The following is an 18,828-nucleotide window of genomic DNA, read 5'->3' on the forward strand; positions in this document are numbered from 1 at the left end:
CGGCAAAGTGCACAGAAATTCCCAGATTTCATGTGTTGTGATTGAACAAATCGAACTCTTTGCACGGAACAATTGATGTATGCAACATCTGTCCAGGAACTACGCACGAACAACATTTATTTGACAAACTTTGGCAAAATGCGCTTTGGAAACATTGTTAAATTACAAAAAAAAAAAAAAGTTAAAATAGACTGTAGTCTTTGTGTTTTAAAAACACAAAGACTTGTTAAATTATTATTATTTTTTTAAAATAAATAGTTAATATCTGGAGCAAGATATGGATTTTATTAAGTATATTAGAATAAGTATATTGTATTCTTCTCTGTAAAATAAGTATTAGATGGCTACATGTTTATTCGCAATATATAAATAACTGGGTATTTTTTTAAAGTCCCAAATCCCATAAACATTTCTTAATAATTTATTTACTTTGGCCTCCTTCCAACAAAGAATTTAAGTGAATTTCAGCAGAAATAAAAAAATTTATTTGAAAAAGTGCATTGACAATTGGCTAAAAAATACTGAAGGTCTCGAAGACATACACAGACTTAAAAAAAGGCACAGATGTTTATAAAAGAAATGAATAGCATGTTCACAGTGTATAAATACAATAAAATAAAGTGAATATAAGACTGAGACTTTGATGGAGTTTAAAAAAAAAAAAATCTAAATATCATGAAGAATTGGAAAAATAAAAATAAAACATAATATTCCTCCTATGTAAACCATTGATATTGGTAGTCTTTCTGACTTTTCTGAATAAAAAACAAAACAGCAAATAGTTATTTTCATCAAATAAAAAAAAGCACAGATGTACATGTATATTTAAAAAAAAAATCTTCAAACAGAATAAATATCTGATCGTGTTATGTCAGTAAAGTCTTTTGTGCAGAGATGTTAAGGTGATAAATGTACATGTAAGAATATAAATAAAGATAAAACAGAAGAAATTATGAAAAAAAAATGCTCGTTCTTATTCTGTTGTTATCTTCCAGTTGCTGCATGACCAAAAAAAAAAAAAAAGCTTTTCTCAAGATGTTCTGGGAATCGCATGTAACAAGTACACGTCCAGTTCCCATCAACCTGTATCCTCAACATATCTTCTTCATTACAAGCAAAACTTCCATCAAAATAAACGTCTGCGGTGGCTTTCCCACAGCGACGGCGAACACTTGTTTTTAAAGTAGCTCGACTCCTCAGAGCCGCAAATATTTGCCTCAAAAACGCAGCGGGAGGCGGCGGCTCAGTCACACAACAACAGCACCGCGCCGCAACACCTGGAAGCCAGAAGTCGGTCTTAGTGTTTTTCTTTGAAGTTTCACAGCCGAGTCCGTGAATCTCCACGTAAACTTGATCTTCGCTCCGTTCCCCAAGAATCCTCTGGGTTTTATGACGCGGCTCGGACGTCAGGAGCTCGGCCTCCCAACTGCACAGTTCGGTATTCCCTTCTTCCTACTCCACCTTCCATATGGCGATCTTTCCGTCTTGTTTTCCGGCCCCGCTGAGGACGTAGCGGTCCTCGGCCGAGCAGAGCGCCATCACTCTGTCGGTGTGGCCGTGCAGCTCCTTCAGGACCTGGCGGCGCTCCGTGTCCAGGATGTAGATCTTCCCTTTGGTGGAGCTGCGGCCCACACCACCCACCCACACCTGGGGAGGAGGGCAAAGAAAGGGGGTGGGGAGGGGGGGGGGATTATAGTGACGGAATAGTCGGGAGAAATATCTGATTTATAGGTTGAGGACAATTCAAAAGATTACCTGCCCACAACTGTAAAGCTGTTTAATATTCCATTTAATATTCTAGTGTTTAAAACAACTGTTCTCTACTTGCTGCAGTATTGCCTGGAAACCACATAATGCATTTTTTTTAACTGCCCTAAAAGGTCATCATGATGTTATTTAATTGGTTTATACAATGAATTCAAGACTACTTTTGCGATAAACTTTTATTCAGTCTCCTCTGTGTTGATTAGCACGACTAGCCATCAAAAATATTATTGTTAAAGAAAGAGGAGAACTTTGCATATTAGCACACACAGTCCTGTGTGAGATTTCGCTCACACTGAAACAGGGGATTTTCTTTCAATCCTTCAAGAGGAGCCGACAGTCCTCATCTGATTTCATGAAAAGAAATGTAATTATTATTAATCTTATACAGATCCTACTTTAATATTACTTGTATGTATCTATTAATGCTTGTTGCTCGTGTGCTAAGATAGCCGGGCAAAACCATGCGGCCTTTTATTAGGGGATATATATATTTAGATTAATTAGAGCCTTCCTAAACAGCCACACTTTTTCCGTGTGGAATATTATTGCTGGTCAAGAGTGACTTTACACAGAAGATATATTCTGGATTGGAATGATCTCTGCGGCGCAATACACAGATGCGTCCGAGATAACGCCAGGACTGTCGTTTCCGGGCAAACCCAAGTTTGTTGCACTGTTTCTTTGCGGCGTCTTATTCGGTGGATGTGCACGAGTCCAGTGAATTGACCTGGTTTTTGACTTTTATCATGCAGTGACACCCGGCGCAGTCCTGCAAAGCCAGGCGGTGGAGCGGCCTGGTCGTGTCTTTGATGTGCCAGATACACACTTCCCCAGAGTCGGCGCACACACTCCACAGCTCCTCCCTCTGACACACACACATGACCAAGAGGTTAAGACAGTTTAGATTTAAATAAGAAGATAGTAGAGAGTGCAGGAAGCAGCAGGTGTGGGTACCTCGGGGAGCAGCAGCATGGAGCTGAATGTCGCTGTGGAGCCTTTTTGTTGCTCTGGCAGATTCATGCGATGCTTTAATGAACCATTCCTCCACAACTCCATAATACTGTCTCTGGAGGCTACAGAGAAAGAAAACAAAAAAACACAGTGTATTCAGATTTAAATGTCACCTGTAAGGTTTAAGGTGTATAATGGATGGGTGAAAGTGTGAAACTTACAGCACCAGAGCGTCCCATTGGAGCTGTAAACCGACTGCAGACGATCGCAGGAGAGACGGAAGTGTCTCTTCACCTGCAGGAAGGGGAAACGGACGTGTTGAACTGATCATTTAATGGCTTGTTACATTTTACAGTCGGAATCTGCATTTCAAATACTGCTTTCTGCGTTACGAGAGCCTGATTTTCACACTGACCTCCAGAGTCGAGACGTCCCACACCATGACGCTCCCTTCTGCGCTGCACGAGTACGCCACCTTTTGGCTGAGAAACGCAAAGCAACAGAAGCTGTAATGTTTAAAACGATCTATGGTGAGAACACTCGCTGAACTCAGCCTGTATGGCTGTTCCAGGTTAGCCAAGTTAAATAGATTTGGGATTTATCCAATTTAAATTGGTAGAGTATAAAAAACACCTTGAAATTCTTGAAGAGAAAACCAATTGACTGGCAAATAAAATGTCTATAAAAATGTCAAATGAAACAAATAAAAAGGCTGAGATGTGAACATTGGTTTGTTGCAGAAATGGACAAAGCAGCCATTTTTCCAAATCAAAGATATGTTTTATATGAAAATGTAAACAATGTATATGTGAAAGCATATTAAAATACTCTCTTAAACTTGTTGAATCTGCTGATTATTAGTAGTTTTAAAAAATGTTGAAATGACAAAGTCCTAAGCTTTGTGAGAGAGTTTGTGATGACTGCCGTTGGTTTGTGTGCGTTACCTGTATTTATCCGTGTCCAGTGCCAACCCGGTGACTTCTGCCCTGTGTTCAGTCAGCTGTCTGTTGCACACCATGGCCACCATACTGACGATGTAGATCACAGAGTCCTCAGAACCCATCCAGACCTGATCCTTGTCCACTCCCAGCATGCAGTTCTGGCACAGACATCAAATACATCGGAGGCAGTATTTATTAATATGAGTACACTTGAGTTTGCAGGATAACTACAAATGATCAGTCTTTGGTGAATTGTACAATACTCAAGACGTCCACTAGGTGGCAAAAGTTTCCAACTAAGCAGCACAGTCCTGTCAACTTTGTTATAGTTGTTTTATTCCAAATAAAACCAAAAAATGTGACAGAAATCTGCCAAAAGCACTTTAACATTTTGCTTCTCTTCAACATTTTCCATTCATATTCTTATCATTCACCGTTTTACGTCGTCCTTCAAGTGACTGTGGCAGTAAGACAAATATTGAACGCATGACCTGGTAGTGAACCGTGTATAAATACACTGATTAGGCAGAGCAAACACACACACTGTGTATGTCTCTGTAACACACACCAACAGGTTGACATGTTTCATGTGACCCGCATGCCTGATGCATCGGACAGCGATTAGCACATCTGCAGCAACTTTTTTTCCTGGAGGAACTGTGAGGGGGCACAACATACACTCCCAAACACTTTGAGGCCTGAAGCTCACAGTGCTGGCATTTGAAGTGAAGCAGCTGGAGAGGGAAAAAAATCCACCTGAAGAAAACAGTTTTATCAGTATCAGATGTGGCTGAGGTGCAGCTTACGTGTTGATTCTGCTGAGTGATGAGAAGAAATTCCCACCGTGAACTGAAGGCAGGTCGAAGAATTCAATGTTCAACACGCCTAATAAACATCCTGAATAATTAGGAATTGCATGGCATCGACGACGGTGTGGGTTATAACATGACAATGATTTCAAAGATCTTTCATTTTTTGTCCATTTTCATGACAATTGTAATATTTTCCGGGAAGTTGAGAACTCGTAATTTTGAACCCGAATTGTTTACCTACTAACAGAGTCCCAGCTTTGAGCACTGTGTTGAATGCCCCAGGTGTTAATAATGCTTGTTTAGAACGTTTTCATTTTTCATTTCGACTATTACAGTAACTTGTGCAAACATGCCCTGTGGGAATAAAATTTGTCATAATGGGTAACACTCATCTAGACATTGTGCAAGACCAGCTTTCCTGGATGTGTCCATATCGTTTATTGGTTTACGATGTTGTGATTAACTGGAATTCTACAACTTGTCCCCCCCCTCCCCCCAAGAGGCATCTGGAACGCACCTTCACATCTTCCAGTTCACCCACGACAAGAGGTTTCTGTTTCATTTTGCCTAAGACAGACACTTGTATAATAGTCATTTCAACATTTGCTTTGGGCTTCGTGTGACTCTTATCGGTCTCCATACCGGGAGAGGAAACATTCTCCTTCATGAGTCTTTCAGAGAAATCCCCCCAGCCAAAAAACATTTTCAGACAATTAGTGATAACTACAGATGACTCACGTGCTCTGACGAATTGATGGTAAAACAATCCTGCATGGACTTTATACACCGCTCATTATATCGAGGAAGGTGGTTCAACTTTCAGTATCAATGTTTGATCCTCGTTGTCCGAAAGCCTTTTCTTCATTAATTCTAATCACTGACTGCGGTGATAATTTTGATACCCATAAATGAAACTGCATAAATCCGATCTATTTATTGAGAACTCTGTAAACTGGACAATCTCAATTGGACAGAATTAAATCAGATTCAAATGTAATTGCAGCACGACGTCTGAACAGTCTTCCTTTTGGATTATTTCCTTCACAAACTGAATTTCACAGCCTTTCGGTTTTGTGTTTTTTGTGCATTCCCGCTCACATTTCTCTTTGTGTTTGCCTGCAGCTCGTCTGTTTCACTTACCAGTCTGGCTTTCCCAATGTGGCAGGTGTGTGTGAGGGACCAGCTGGAGGCGTCAAAGACCATCACCTTTCCCCCGCTCACAGACACCCACAACTGACCTGAAAACACACACACACACATACACACCATTGTTTCGTCACTCCTTACCACTGAATTGTGGCTCGGTGTTCACTTTTACCACAAAATAAGTTAAAATGTGAGTATCACAGATGGCCAAATGAGACCGTGAGTGACTGGGACTGCTGCATTCCTTATGCGAGATATCAATACGAGGAGTTTTCCATAAGTGACAGTTTGAAAGGAAACATGTTCAAAACTATTTTTTCCACAGCCGGGCTCCACCCAGGCCTCGCTTAATGGTCAAATTTCCTCCCAACGTATTCACTGCTATTTAAAAAACTCAGCTGGTGGAAACATAAAAAAACAAAAAAAAAGGACGGTGGGACACATAGAGAGAGTGGACGTGAACGGCGGGAGAAGAAAAGAGAGGGAGAAGGGAGTGGTGTGGAGAAAGAGGGGGATGGTGAGTGGTGGGGGGTGAGGGGGGGTGTTAGGACCTGTGCCAGGAACTCAGTCCAGTGACCTATATTCTATCCAGAGAGTGAGGGAGATGGAGTCGGAGAAAATCGCGGAGGGAGGACCTGAATGGCTCAGTTTGTTCTTTAGGCCGCTGCAGACTGAGCTGCGTTTGTGTACGAGTGAATCACTGAGCGTGAGTGTGCATGAGTGTGTTAGTGGTGGTTTTCAATCCGACACCAGCAAGTATCCGAGTGGCCCCAGATGGTTGCTCGCTGAAAGGCCAAAGCTTTGTAGTCGCTCCGAGTTCCCTCCCTGCCACGTACTGCGCCACCCATAAAAAACATCTGAGGCTTTTATACAGAACAAGACAGAACAACAGTAACAATGAACTAACTAACGACCTCAGGACCAAAACTAAGAAACTATATTACTCAAAAGATTACAGTATGATAATGTGAAGAGAATGTTTTCTTAAAAAGTAAATTAAAGTAAAATAAGAGAACATTTTTTTCCTGAATTTTAGGATATTTTATTTCGTGCTCGTACAAATTTAGCGTCCATCCAATCACTCCATGATGAACGCAAACAAAGGACCACAGGAACAAGTTAATCACCTTCAAAGTTTGATTAGTTCCTGAACACACAACAGAATGTTTGATTGCACCTTTAAACGAACTTAAATGTAGCCCAGAGTCCACGAGCAGGTCTCTGTTAATGATTCCAAGAACTGGATTCGAAAGCAAAGGTGACTGAGACCCAGTCTATATTTAACCACTCCTCAGTAGGAGTCAGCATGCTTTCACTTTGTCCGCTTTCAAAGTTTTAAAAAAAATAATAAAAAAAAATAAGTGTCTATAAGGTTAATTTCCTGCTTATCTAATTGTTACATTTTTTTCAGCTTAATTCCTATATGAAGTGTGTTTTGCTTCTGTTGCCTATTTCTAAAGCTTCCTTCCTCAAATTTATGTTGAAAGGCGGCGTGAGGAAGGAGAGCTGCTGAGGAACTATGAGCAATGTGCACCTTGCACACGACGATGCGTGCCGCGTTTTGAATGATTAATAGAAAGATTTAGAGGAAGGTGACGACAACTCAAATGTTATCTGTCAATATAGGTCAGCGCGGTGGCGTCACAGTGGAGTTGTGACCAAACAGCCTATCACAGACTCCCACAGCGACCAATCATGGAGGAGCTTGAGGCTCAGTATATTTACAGTGTGTGTGTGTGTGTCACCTGGTGTGTACAGGAGTACGTCCACAGCCTGGGGTGCGGCAAGTTCCAGCGAAGGGTTAATTTTGTGCTTCAGCGTCTCTGCGGTCGTCTTGGGCACCATCATCGGGACTAGGGACGAACAAAGGAGAAGTACCTGACCGTTTAACATGTGGTAAACACACAGAAAGAGAGAAAGAAAGAGTGTGCATGTATGTAAACACAAATATTTAAATACTCTTCTGTACCTTCCATCTTCATGCGGTCAAAGTGAGCCAGCTTCGATGCAGCGTAGATGGCCTTACTGCTCTGGAGGCTGCCGACCACTGCGTCCATCAACAGGGCATTGGTCAGCGCCTGCTGCATGTACTGAGGGTCCTGGAGGAACAAAACACGAGTAGAGACTTAGTTTACACACAAAGTCTGTCTAAACTATGTTTACAACCCTGCAAGCAGCTTAAAGCTCGTGGTCGTCACCATGTCGTTGCAAACAGTAGAGTGGCAGGAGATAAAGAGCCATCTTTATATGTGTATATTTATGTGTGTCTCAACCAAAAGGCTGCTCACTGTAATTGTAATTTAACAGTACAAGTTGAACTTGTATTATTACTATCAATAAATGGGATGGTCTTGTATAAATATCAATCGGTGTTTTAGCCTTTAACATGCCAAGATGTAGCTACATTACTGAGTAGAACAGCATTATGTTCGAGCCGATAGCGTGACATTAGGAAAGTCAAATGTACTCAAGGTGTTTACAACAACGATAATGACAAAAGAAATTCCTCAAACACATACAAGAATTCAGTCAGTGCAAATAATAGTTTACTTGCTCATTTAATTGTTCAAAAGGCACAATAGAGAAACATTATGGGTCACTTCAATCCAAGACAAGTAATATAAACAGATAAGATGTTTGTTCCATGCAACACAACTGATGCTGCTCAAACAATGAATACAAAGAACTCAGAGACGACAGAAGAAGAGTAAAGAAAGTGAAAGAGAGCAGATAAGCTACAGTCACAAAGGAAACCCCTCTGCCTTTGTTCAAGAGTCTGTGTTCATGATCGCCTGGTGGAATCTGCACCACACCCACACAGGCCACTGAGGTTCACTCAGCCACACACAGTAACTCAAACCTCAATGAAGGCGAGTGCTGAGTAAGAAAAGCACGTGACAACTCACAGAATCTGTTTCCCTTATGCCGTATTTATCCCTATATTTTCCACTTCCCCTCTTCCCCTGCATCCTTTTTTTTTTTTAGCCGATAACTTATACACATCACCAATATCCTTTTTTTTTTTTAGCCGATAACTTATTATAGCACATCACCAATATAGGCACACTCCTGCACCCGCCCGCATTGTGGCATCACCTTGTGTTGGTCTGCGATGTTACGGCCGGCCCACATCTCTTTGACCATCAGGTTCCAGAGCTCAGTCTCCGTTTTCAAATTGGCCTCGAACGCGTCTTTCCTTCCCCGAACGCGCAGCTTCAGGCTCGGGATCCGCAGGAGCAGGAAGGGAGCGGAGGACACCTTCACCTCCTACAGGGAAACACATCAGCACCTGATTGCTAGACGTTTGGGAGCAACAGCAGTCAGTTAAAGACTAAACGTATTAACAAAACCAACCCACAACTGAGTAAAGTGTCTGGATTTTTCCATTGGAATATCACCACTTCATCTAGATTTAATGTACCGCTGGACATAAAGAGCGCTGCACATATGTTTAAAACACAACAGAAAGCAACGGGCGCAGACAGAAAAAGAGCCGGCTGGCTTACTGATTCAGTCCAAATGTTTGATTTTATAAGATAAATTCCTTTTCCAGGTGGACCTCATATTGTTGGGATGATTCAGTTTTATTCCTGCCAACCTATCATCAGTAACAGATATTTGTTCTTTGTATGTGAAATGGCAAGAGAGAATCAGATCCGACGAATTTCTGCTACTTTTTTCAAATCCTGTTTGGAAAAAAAAGTGTTAACTCCCACTGAATATCACCAGTGAATAATTGTTGTTCTTCCTTTCATCTTACCTCCAAATCTCTGTACTGGGCCACCTCCACATAACCCGGCCGTCCCTCGGTCAGTAGGAAGAGACGTCGCTGAGTCATGGCGATCTTCCCGACGCCACGACTCGTCTTCACCGAGGACGACAGCTTGAAGACGCACTCGCTGGCCTCAATGTGCTCCAACACAGACGCCGGTAGACACACCTTAAACACATAGAAACACAACAATCTGTAGAATATACTCTAAATGTGTCCACCTTTAAGCCTTGAGCTGGACAATTACAAAATGTAGATTACAGGGGGTTGCTGGTCCGAAGACTCAAACCAGCAAGTCAAAATCTCACTTTTCTACCCTCAACATCACCTTTAACCTGTAGGTAGTATAAACATGATCAATTCCCTTTGACTCACAAACCCCCATTCATGTACGATACGTAAAGACAGTGATGACACTTCTAATCCTGCTAAATCATCAAACTATTTCCCTCTGGGATTAATAAAGTATTTTCCCATCTTTTCTATTCTATACCATTCTATTTTATTCATTCATGCTGTCAGCTTTTAATTTAATGATAACAAAAGTCATGATTTAAGGCTCCTCATATTGTTGTTTAATATTAATGCAGAAGGTAACTTTTGGAAGTAAAGCAGTTAAAAAAAAACCAAAACATTGATAACTGATAAGTAATAAGGAAGAAAGCAGCAACAAAAATTGTTAATTATGCAAATGTGTTTTGCATTAATGTGTCTATTGCGTTTCGATGTGAACAATCAATACAGACCTCCTGTGCCTCGGCCTCCGTCTCTTTCCAAATGGTGTAAAACACTCTGAACAGATCAGGGCCAACTTGCTTCTGATGACCTGCAAAACACACACACACACGATTACATGTTTGCATGAGCAAAGTTGTGCATGACAAGCTCCCATAGACCTGTTGGACAAATATAAATGGATATAAATGGATTTGTTTCCTCATGATGTGGTCATTACTGGGTAAATTTTAAATCGATGTCGTTTACCCAAAACAGTGATTATTATAAGTTAGACATAAAGGGCCAACAGTTAAGACTATAAATACTTCACCTTACTGTTCTACACTAAAGATGGTGTTCATTGCCCACAATCCCTCTCTTTCTCCACAGCGCCACAGGTGGATCGGAAAATCATCAACAGTGCAAAAGCCTTTTAGGAAAACCTAACGTGTGTGGAGAGATAAGCTTCCACTCCAACATTTCTTGATGCTTCTGGCCGACGTGGGTAAACCTGGCCGTGAAACCGTTCATGTCAGTGTGAAGTCCTTATAAGTACGAGACCAAACAACGAGATCCAAACACAAGTGATTCAAGGCCGACGGCTGTCCTCTAAAAACTAACAGCGCGTCTTCATCTCCAAACTCAAAACACAGGACTTCAAGGAAATATTCATGCGGATATGGGTTCCACACCTTCGATATGTTTTTATTCTCTACTTACATTATAAGAAATGTCCTCACTACGTACCCACAGTGAGAGCGTCAAACAGTCGATGAATGGTTCCTTGGTCTTTTACAATGCCGGACTCTTGGACACATTTCACAAACTCCTCCAGCTGCATGTACTTTTTGGGCAGCTGGAAACGCTTCACACCACCTTCCTCTTGCTCATTGCCATTGGACGCACGTTCCCGCTCCTGATCCCTCTTGACCCGACTGATGAGCCGTTTGAGCTCCGGTCGTCTGTCCGCCTGCGGTGAAAATGTTCTCATTTATTATTGCAGTGCAACGAGATATCAGTGCAGGTTCTGTCTTGCAGCATTCATGATTTCACACTGTGTGACTTTGGCATGAAAACCTTGCTGCTTTTCCATGAAAAAATGCAAACATTCACTGAGGCATCACTGGCCTCTTGGCTCAGACGTTGGTGTTGCGTTATATCTGCTATTACTACAGCAGTGCGACCACAGAATGACACCATCTCCTTCCTAATGCTTATATGTTCAATGATATCTATGAGAAATGTAATTCTGGTCAAGTATAAAATGTTATAGATAGAAAACTCTCTATATCGGGCAAAATGTAAAAATGTTAATCAATTTAATCAATCTAGTGAGCACCTGCTTTTCATCACATATCATATTTGTGAGAGTATACGGTAGAATAGGTCTAATAAAGTAAGATCATCTTCTCTTTGGGGTCTAATATCCAGTTTTCAGTGTTATGACGAGTTGTATAAACAGCACAGGGGCCTCAGGAACAACAGGAACATGCTGGATGTTAACACACACTATGAATGGTGACTTGGTTATCATATCTGGGGTTTCAGAAGCCAGTTACTTACCAAAAAGAAAAAGTCTCTTTTGTGGATGGATAGAGTTGTATAATAATTTTATATGGAAAAAAACTTGCCCTAAAAATAACCTACACAACTGACTGCCTGGTATAACATTATCTTGATGTGTAATGTGGATTTGATCACTTATGGTGTCTCTACTTTCGTAATTTCATTGCAGATGTATGCAATTGATCAGCTGCTCAGGGTGGAAATGAGAATGAGATACTTTGCTGCGGCAAAACATGGTGATGTTTGTCTTAGTAGAAATAAAATCTGTTTTATCTTCTACATTATCAAGGAATGCAACATAAGCAGCGCTGACCTCAATGTTTAACACAACTATAAAGTCATTCAGTGAATGTCGTACATTTGATTTTGTGTCCCAATATCATGAAGGAGAGTTTTATTTAGACACGTGAGCATTTAGAACTGCAGAAATTGGATGAGGCTGGGCTTGCAAATAATTACAATCCATCCAGGCAACACTGTTCACAAACGAGTGATTAAACAACAGTTTCCCTTCACGATGTCCTGAACTGACCTGTGAGCGTTCGCCCTCTGGGAGAGAGTCGACTAAGGACTTCACCATCTGAGATGGGAAGATGTCGGAGTCGGTCTTGTAGAGACTCTGGAAGTCCTCTAATGCATCGAGGCGCCTGTTGGAAACCGTGTTCACCAACCCCCGCAGGTAATGGTACCTGTGCAGAAAGAGAGGGAGGTCGAGATGATTGTCTGGAAGTCAGTGGGTTGGTTGATAATGTTGGAGATTTTAGTGTGGATTAACACATGCTAGATTCAAGTGAAAGAAATATAAAAATGTATGAAAAGTACACAATTAAGACATTAAAACGTATTTTACTGCTCGCATCATAACATCTGACAATAGAAGAAGCAGCCATAAGGTTTTAAGATTCCTTTGTGAAAGTAAATATATCTCAAGTGGGCCAACCAAGAAAATATCCCTCCATCTTTATATATTCAAAAACTTTGAATCCAACTTCAGAGACACACTTGACTGGGTGAAGGAAGGTCTCTTGTCCATAAAGGGCAAAGAAAAATAATAAATAATAGAAGATAAAGCAACTTTAAGCTTAACGAATGAAAATGATGAGATATTATCAATTCAAAGCCCTCGACTAGTTCGAGACGACTCGTACTTTTTATTGCCTATTGACCCCAATTGTTGTTAATAACAAACATGTCTTATAATTTGAAATAGGATGTGAATTAGGACGTTTGAGACCAATACCATGTGCAGAGTGGGAGAGACTGAGATGTGGTTCACACTCCCAACACTTTAAAAACCACTAATTAAAACTGACAAACTGAATAATACTTTTTTTGTTGTCGTTTGTCAGAATACCTGGCCAGCAAAGAAGACTCCTCCGGTGGCGTCGCACTGATCGCCTTCCCCAGCGAAGCAACCATGTCGGAGTAGTAGTTCTGGACGTAGTGATAAGCCAGCGGCGGGGGGAACTCTGGGAGACGAAAGATCTTCACTGCGTCCTTTGGAGATTTCAACCCTGCAAGAAGCAAAGTAAATTAAACCCTTCATTTAATTAAATTCCTCTTTTAACCACACTGGTACTGACCGATATCAGGAGCCATCTTCCTGAGTGAGTTTGGCCTGCTGGGGCTGATGGCAGACACCTTGTCGGTGGCAGGTTGCTCCAGATTGGGCAGACTGGCTCCCAGCCTCTTGCTCAGTCGGCTCTCGGGACTGGTGTAGCTGCTGTAGCCCGTCTTGGACAAGTCGGACATGAGAGGCCGTCTTGGCGTCTCAGTCACTGCACGATTCCTGCAAAGGAACATACAAGGACACAGATTTGGGGATTCTGGGAGTACAAAACTGTCTATGATATTTAAATGAAGACAAATCACACACAAACTCCACAGAGAAATCTAACACTGTATACGTTTGTTTAAAATACAGAACATCTTAAGATTATACATATAAAGTAGGAGACACTTCACGAAGGCAAACCAATATGACTCAATGTTAAGTGCTGGCACTGTTTGGATTACAGGACCTTTATAAAACAAACATTCCAGCCGAGTTATTCAGTAGTTAAATGTTTTTGTTACGTGGAAGTTTCCTTCCTTTTTATCGGCACCTTGGGTCCACCTTCTTTTTCCTCCCACATTTTCCTTTGTTAACCTATGTTTCTTTGTGCTTCTCACTTTCTATTAACGCATACAGGAAAATGTCAAGCAAATGAATAGCCTGTGGTTGGAGGGGGAGTTGTAGTTATAGTGCTCCATTATTTGTTTTTAATATTCTGCTTGGATAATCTCAATTTGTCCAATGTATGATGGATTATAAGAGCAAGACTAGAGCAAACCCTTTAGCAGCTTGATAATAAATACAAAGGCAAGAATCCTTCCATTCTACACATCAACATCAACAAAGAACATCTGCTGCAGGAAGACATTCCTGATGCCTGTGATAATATGTTTGGTATATTTGGACTATCATATTTCAAGTGACCAGAGCTGGTTTGAAAGTTCATAAAGAGCCATTTCTCGAGGGGTCTGCATGTTTTGGTTCACACCAAGGTTCACAGAAGAATCACAGAAGTGTTTGTTTTATCAAGACTAAACTTCATAAGTACGAACACACCCAAAGCAATCTGGTTTTGTCCGAAGAAGGAAAAAAACCCCAAAAGATATTCAGTCTAATTCAAACTGGGATTTTAAAAGATGTGCAAAAAAAATAAATAAAAAAATCCCTGTTAAATTCATTAAACTGAGCAACACTCATGCTCTACCTGGTTTAACAAGCTGGAGGACATTCCTGGAATTAGTGTTGGTCAAAGAAACTGGTCTCCCCCGACGGGGGACAAGAGGAGGAACCTGCAGAGGCTGCCACCTCCCACACGCTGAATCCTTCACAAGTCATGATGACGGGTACGGAAGCAGTAAAAGTCTTACAGAATACGGTTGTGCAGGACAAAATGGTCACGTCACTCTCTCCGCTATCTTTTCGGAGTCACCTGGTTGTCTGTCAGCAATGACATCAGAGCAGCATCTTACCTGCTCACATGGTTACGCATGTTTTGCTCCATGCGACTGAAGGCGTCCCGTTTCCTGCTCAGCCTGTCCCGCAAGAACGAGTGGAAGATATGGGTTTCTAACACCTGGGGACGGCAACAAAGAAGAATGCAGCACAGACTGTCACAGCGTGTGTGTGTGTGAATGTATGTGTGTGTGTGTGTATGTGTGTATACCTTCTTGTAAAACAACTGGTCAGCAGGATCTCTTGTTCTCAGAAACTCTTCACTGTTGAAAACTCTGTGTTCGTGGTTTAAAAAATCCGGGACGCCTCTGATAAAGTTGCACACAAGGAGGAGACAAATGGAACAAAGTACAGAAATAAATGGAGAAATGTTAATTCAATTCTACTCAGAATTGAATGTCCATGTATGAAATATCCGTAGTGAGCTCTACCTGAAGATGTTGACCACGAGCTCCAAGGCAATGTTTTGTATCTGCGAGTTGAGTCGCCTCTGCCAGTCTCTGCGCTGAGATCGCAGGGCGTTAGCATCGGTACCAGCACCGAGGTGGCACAGCTCCAAGTCATAGTGAAGTTGAAGACACTCAGCCCTGGACACACAAACACACCAAATGTGTGGATGATCATAAAGTCGCTCAACCAGGCCTTTGAATGCCTTAAGAACTGAAGAATGAGCTCATTTACATTTACAAGTGCAGAACATATTCCAATTCCGTTTCATTGCTCAGCGGTAAAATATGGAGTACCTCGACACAAAGCTCTCCATAGCAGCCAGAGGGATGGCAGGCAAGTCAATGGATTCAGAACATGACGAGTGAATGATGCCCTCATCAACGTTCACAAGGATTAGGTCCTCGGTCTCCTATACACCAACATAAATACACACACACACGCACATATTGTAGGTACAATGGGGACGATTCATGACAACGCAGTCCGACACAGAAGGGCTCAGTCTGCAAACAGAACGCTACTGTAAAATATGTGAACCCGGAATAAAGATGAATGCATCGGCGAATAATGGATGTTTGTTAGATACTGTAGATGCAATGCAAGGGAGACAATCACAACTTGCACACTTTACATTTCACCTTACAGTACGTCTGATGGTGACAGTATAGCACGGTCAAGAATTGTGCTTTCTCTGGGAACTGGGCAGGGTTATACAAATATTTGTTAAATGTCACAATTAATGCAACACTTCCTAACACTGATATGTGATGGGAAAAGACTAAAATGACAAATAAAAAATTTTTTAAAGAGGAAAATCTTGGAATGTCATTTTCAAAGGAAAAACCCGCAGAATTCACTGAATGACGTCATGTTTAACGGTGTGGCGGCGCACTCACCGCTGCAACCTCTTCAAAGTGACTGATGTGACAGCCCATCAGGAAGGCGGTCGGAGCCATGAGGAAGTCGAGCATTCCCCTGGCCAGGACCGGGACGTAGGGCTGCTGCCACAACAGAGGCTGAGCAAGATGACGAAGAAACACGAGAGATCATTTTAAAAAGGGCGAGAACAAAAAGGGATTTACAATAACTGCGATCGATGCTGACCTGCAGGTACAGGAGCAGACTCTCCGCAACCAGAGTGAGTCTGGCCCAGTCGGAGGAGAAGAAGACCAGCCTCTGTTCTTGGAGGAGGCAGGCCAGCACCTGGAGAAAAGTAAAAGGATTTCCTTGATTTGTATCATTTCATTTCAAGAGGGTTTGTATATCATACAATACAATAACATCGGATGTTATCAACTATTCAACCCCTTCTTTCTTGTTTCTAGATAAATCACCACTTTATCATCATGCATCATCTGTAGTATTTTCTCAAAATTGTCATTGTTTGACATCAATAAATTGACAATGAATCACTTGATTTTGAATATATAATATATAATGTTTAAGGTTGAGCATTACCTGAAGCAGTGCCGTGTGTGAGAAACAGAGGAACGGTAGGTGCAGGTCGATGTCTATGACAGGACTGTCCTGATCCTCCCGGGATGGAAGGACCACTTGGAGAGGACGCAGACTAAAGGACTGACACATGAAAACACTCCTTAGTATACAGGACGTGACAAAACGCCGCGGATTGATTTGGCGGGGAAAGTGTGTTTTCTGACCACATGAAGCCGCCCGGGCGGCGGCAAGGGCACCAGGGACAGCCGTGCTGAAAACTCCTTTATCGTCTCCTCAAAGTCAGACTGTCTGGCAGGTCGTAGCTGGACCAGGAGACTGGCAGAAGGAAGGTTGGAAGCGAAGCAGAACACATGAGTTGGAACTTTACTGCAACTATCGGAAGCAGAACTCTATGAAATAGTACCACGACAAGCAGTCTTTGAGGGCGTTGTAGTAGGGGAACTTGGAGATGATGCACACGGCAAACGGTGTGAAGAGACGGGCTTTGGCTGAATTCCACCTGTTGCCATTCTGGACGACACCTTCCTGACACGACTATCAGAGCAGGCAGTAAATGAGAGGGGGGCGGGGGGGGGGGGGGGGATATGTCAGTCTTCAACACATTGTGACACTGCTGTGTGAGAATGTGTGTTTGTACCTGGACGGCTCTGTAGTGCTGGGCAACGACTCCGTGAGTTCTGTTGCCAAACACGTCAGTAAACACCAGAAAATGGTAACTGTCCTCTCGCTGCTCAGTCGATAAGTTCAGACCACCTTGAAGAAGAAAAACCAACAGGTCTGAAAATATGTCACGTTTCTAATGTATCGCTCATCAAACCCAACGATTTAAGACTCTGATAGCATCTCTGCAGATACACAAAGCCCGTGCACCTATATTTATCCCACTAGAATCCTTCCTGTCTTTACCACCTAAGCGACGTAAACTGCATGCTTTTAATTATCAGCACTTCACATCAAACGTGGAGGCCAGAACAACAACACTGCGGTCTCGTAGTACACAGAAACCGAGCAACATGGGAAAACAGTTGGTCTAATACCATCTTCACGCTAAAGCGGAACCATTTGGAACAGGTTGAAGCCTGTCACACACTTGAATTTGCCAGATAAAAAGAGACTCATTTAACGAGCTCACATGTCGAAGGTCTTGTCAGTGAAATTACATATTTGCTGAATTTCTGAATGGTTGTGTTCACGTCATGGCATTGCGATTGAACCGGGTAATCAGGTGAATATTGCGGGGGGAAAAAAAACAAACACTTTACCTGGGAAACAAAGATGTGGTAGAGCTATAAGGTCCAGATCCTTCGGGACACTGATGTCTTCTGTCGCTGAAGACGTTTCAGTACGACTGGTCACGTCTCCATTAGACAAGCCCTCTGCGGGACGATCTCGTCTCTTCTGCATAAGTAGCAAAAAAAAAAAATCATGAATCTTTTTCCCCCCTCAATAAAGTTCCCCCTCTTATCCACCCCAAATGTATTAAAAAGGCAAGCAATTTGGAAAAAGAAAAGTTACAACAGCTACCTTCTTGATGAAGCTCCGCCTTCTCTGGACCCTGCTGAAAGCCGGACCAATCACCTGGCTGGAGTTAGTTTCTTTGGAAACAAAGGGCGGGGCATGAACCTGCAGGACCTCAGCTTCCAGCGAGGGCGCTTCATTTAGCTTATTCTGTTGATGAAGCTGCGATAAGGTTAGTAAAGGTCCTCGGGATGCGTATTTGACCGTTCCTTTTATTTTATGGCAGCATAATATACAAAATCAACCTCAAAGGCTATTTTGTGAATCAATTTAATAGTTTTGTATAAAATTCCAACAGCTACTTCTGATTAAATGAAGAAGTGTGTCTGTATGGAGGACGTTCATGCTTATCTTTACAGACCAGATGTAAACGTACCACCAGGTGACTCACACAAAAATAAATAAAAAAATGCCAAAAGCAGCTGAAATGTCAATAAACCCTGGGTGGAGTTGACACCATCAATGCTGCATGCCAGTACTTTTGTGCTTGCATACTTCATCAGCACCACAGATTAATTTTCCGCGTGTGTACGTACCTGGTATATCTCTCGAAGCTTATCACTGGGGGCTCCTACCACCACACACGCCTCCAGCAGTCCAGACGGGAGCTCTGCCATGGCAGCAAAACCCACACACTACCGGAAACACACACAAAAGCGCACGTTTGGTGTGATTAGTTTTGATTTACAAAACTAGAAGTTGGTGACAACGGTTAAATATTTC

The 18,828-nt window shown here is 42.1% G+C and overlaps 1 protein-coding gene across 1 annotated transcript; it reads right to left on the bottom strand.

Annotated features, from left to right (window-relative positions):
• Nucleotides 1–246: 246 nt before the first annotated feature.
• On the bottom strand, nucleotides 247–18,722 carry dennd3a (DENN/MADD domain containing 3a; the record flags this gene model as incomplete). Its single annotated transcript, XM_080515541.1, has 29 exons — nucleotides 247–1,647; nucleotides 2,495–2,632; nucleotides 2,722–2,840; nucleotides 2,940–3,012; nucleotides 3,134–3,200; nucleotides 3,663–3,817; nucleotides 5,612–5,709; nucleotides 7,363–7,470; nucleotides 7,587–7,716; nucleotides 8,714–8,884; nucleotides 9,378–9,557; nucleotides 10,136–10,215; nucleotides 10,854–11,076; nucleotides 12,205–12,361; nucleotides 13,027–13,186; nucleotides 13,256–13,461; nucleotides 14,697–14,800; nucleotides 14,891–14,987; nucleotides 15,111–15,266; nucleotides 15,423–15,538; nucleotides 16,026–16,145; nucleotides 16,234–16,332; nucleotides 16,588–16,707; nucleotides 16,791–16,902; nucleotides 16,991–17,121; nucleotides 17,225–17,340; nucleotides 17,850–17,985; nucleotides 18,112–18,255; nucleotides 18,642–18,722. 29 exons carry the CDS (start codon nucleotides 18,720–18,722, stop codon nucleotides 1,453–1,455), a joined length of 3,792 nt encoding a protein of 1,263 aa, XP_080371667.1. The 3' UTR covers nucleotides 247–1,452.
• Between the last annotated feature and the right edge of the window lie 106 nt (nucleotides 18,723–18,828).

Source organism: Blennius ocellaris (assembly GCF_963422515.1).
Source record: "Blennius ocellaris genome assembly, chromosome: 20".
Lineage (NCBI taxonomy): Eukaryota > Metazoa > Chordata > Actinopteri > Blenniiformes > Blenniidae > Blennius > Blennius ocellaris.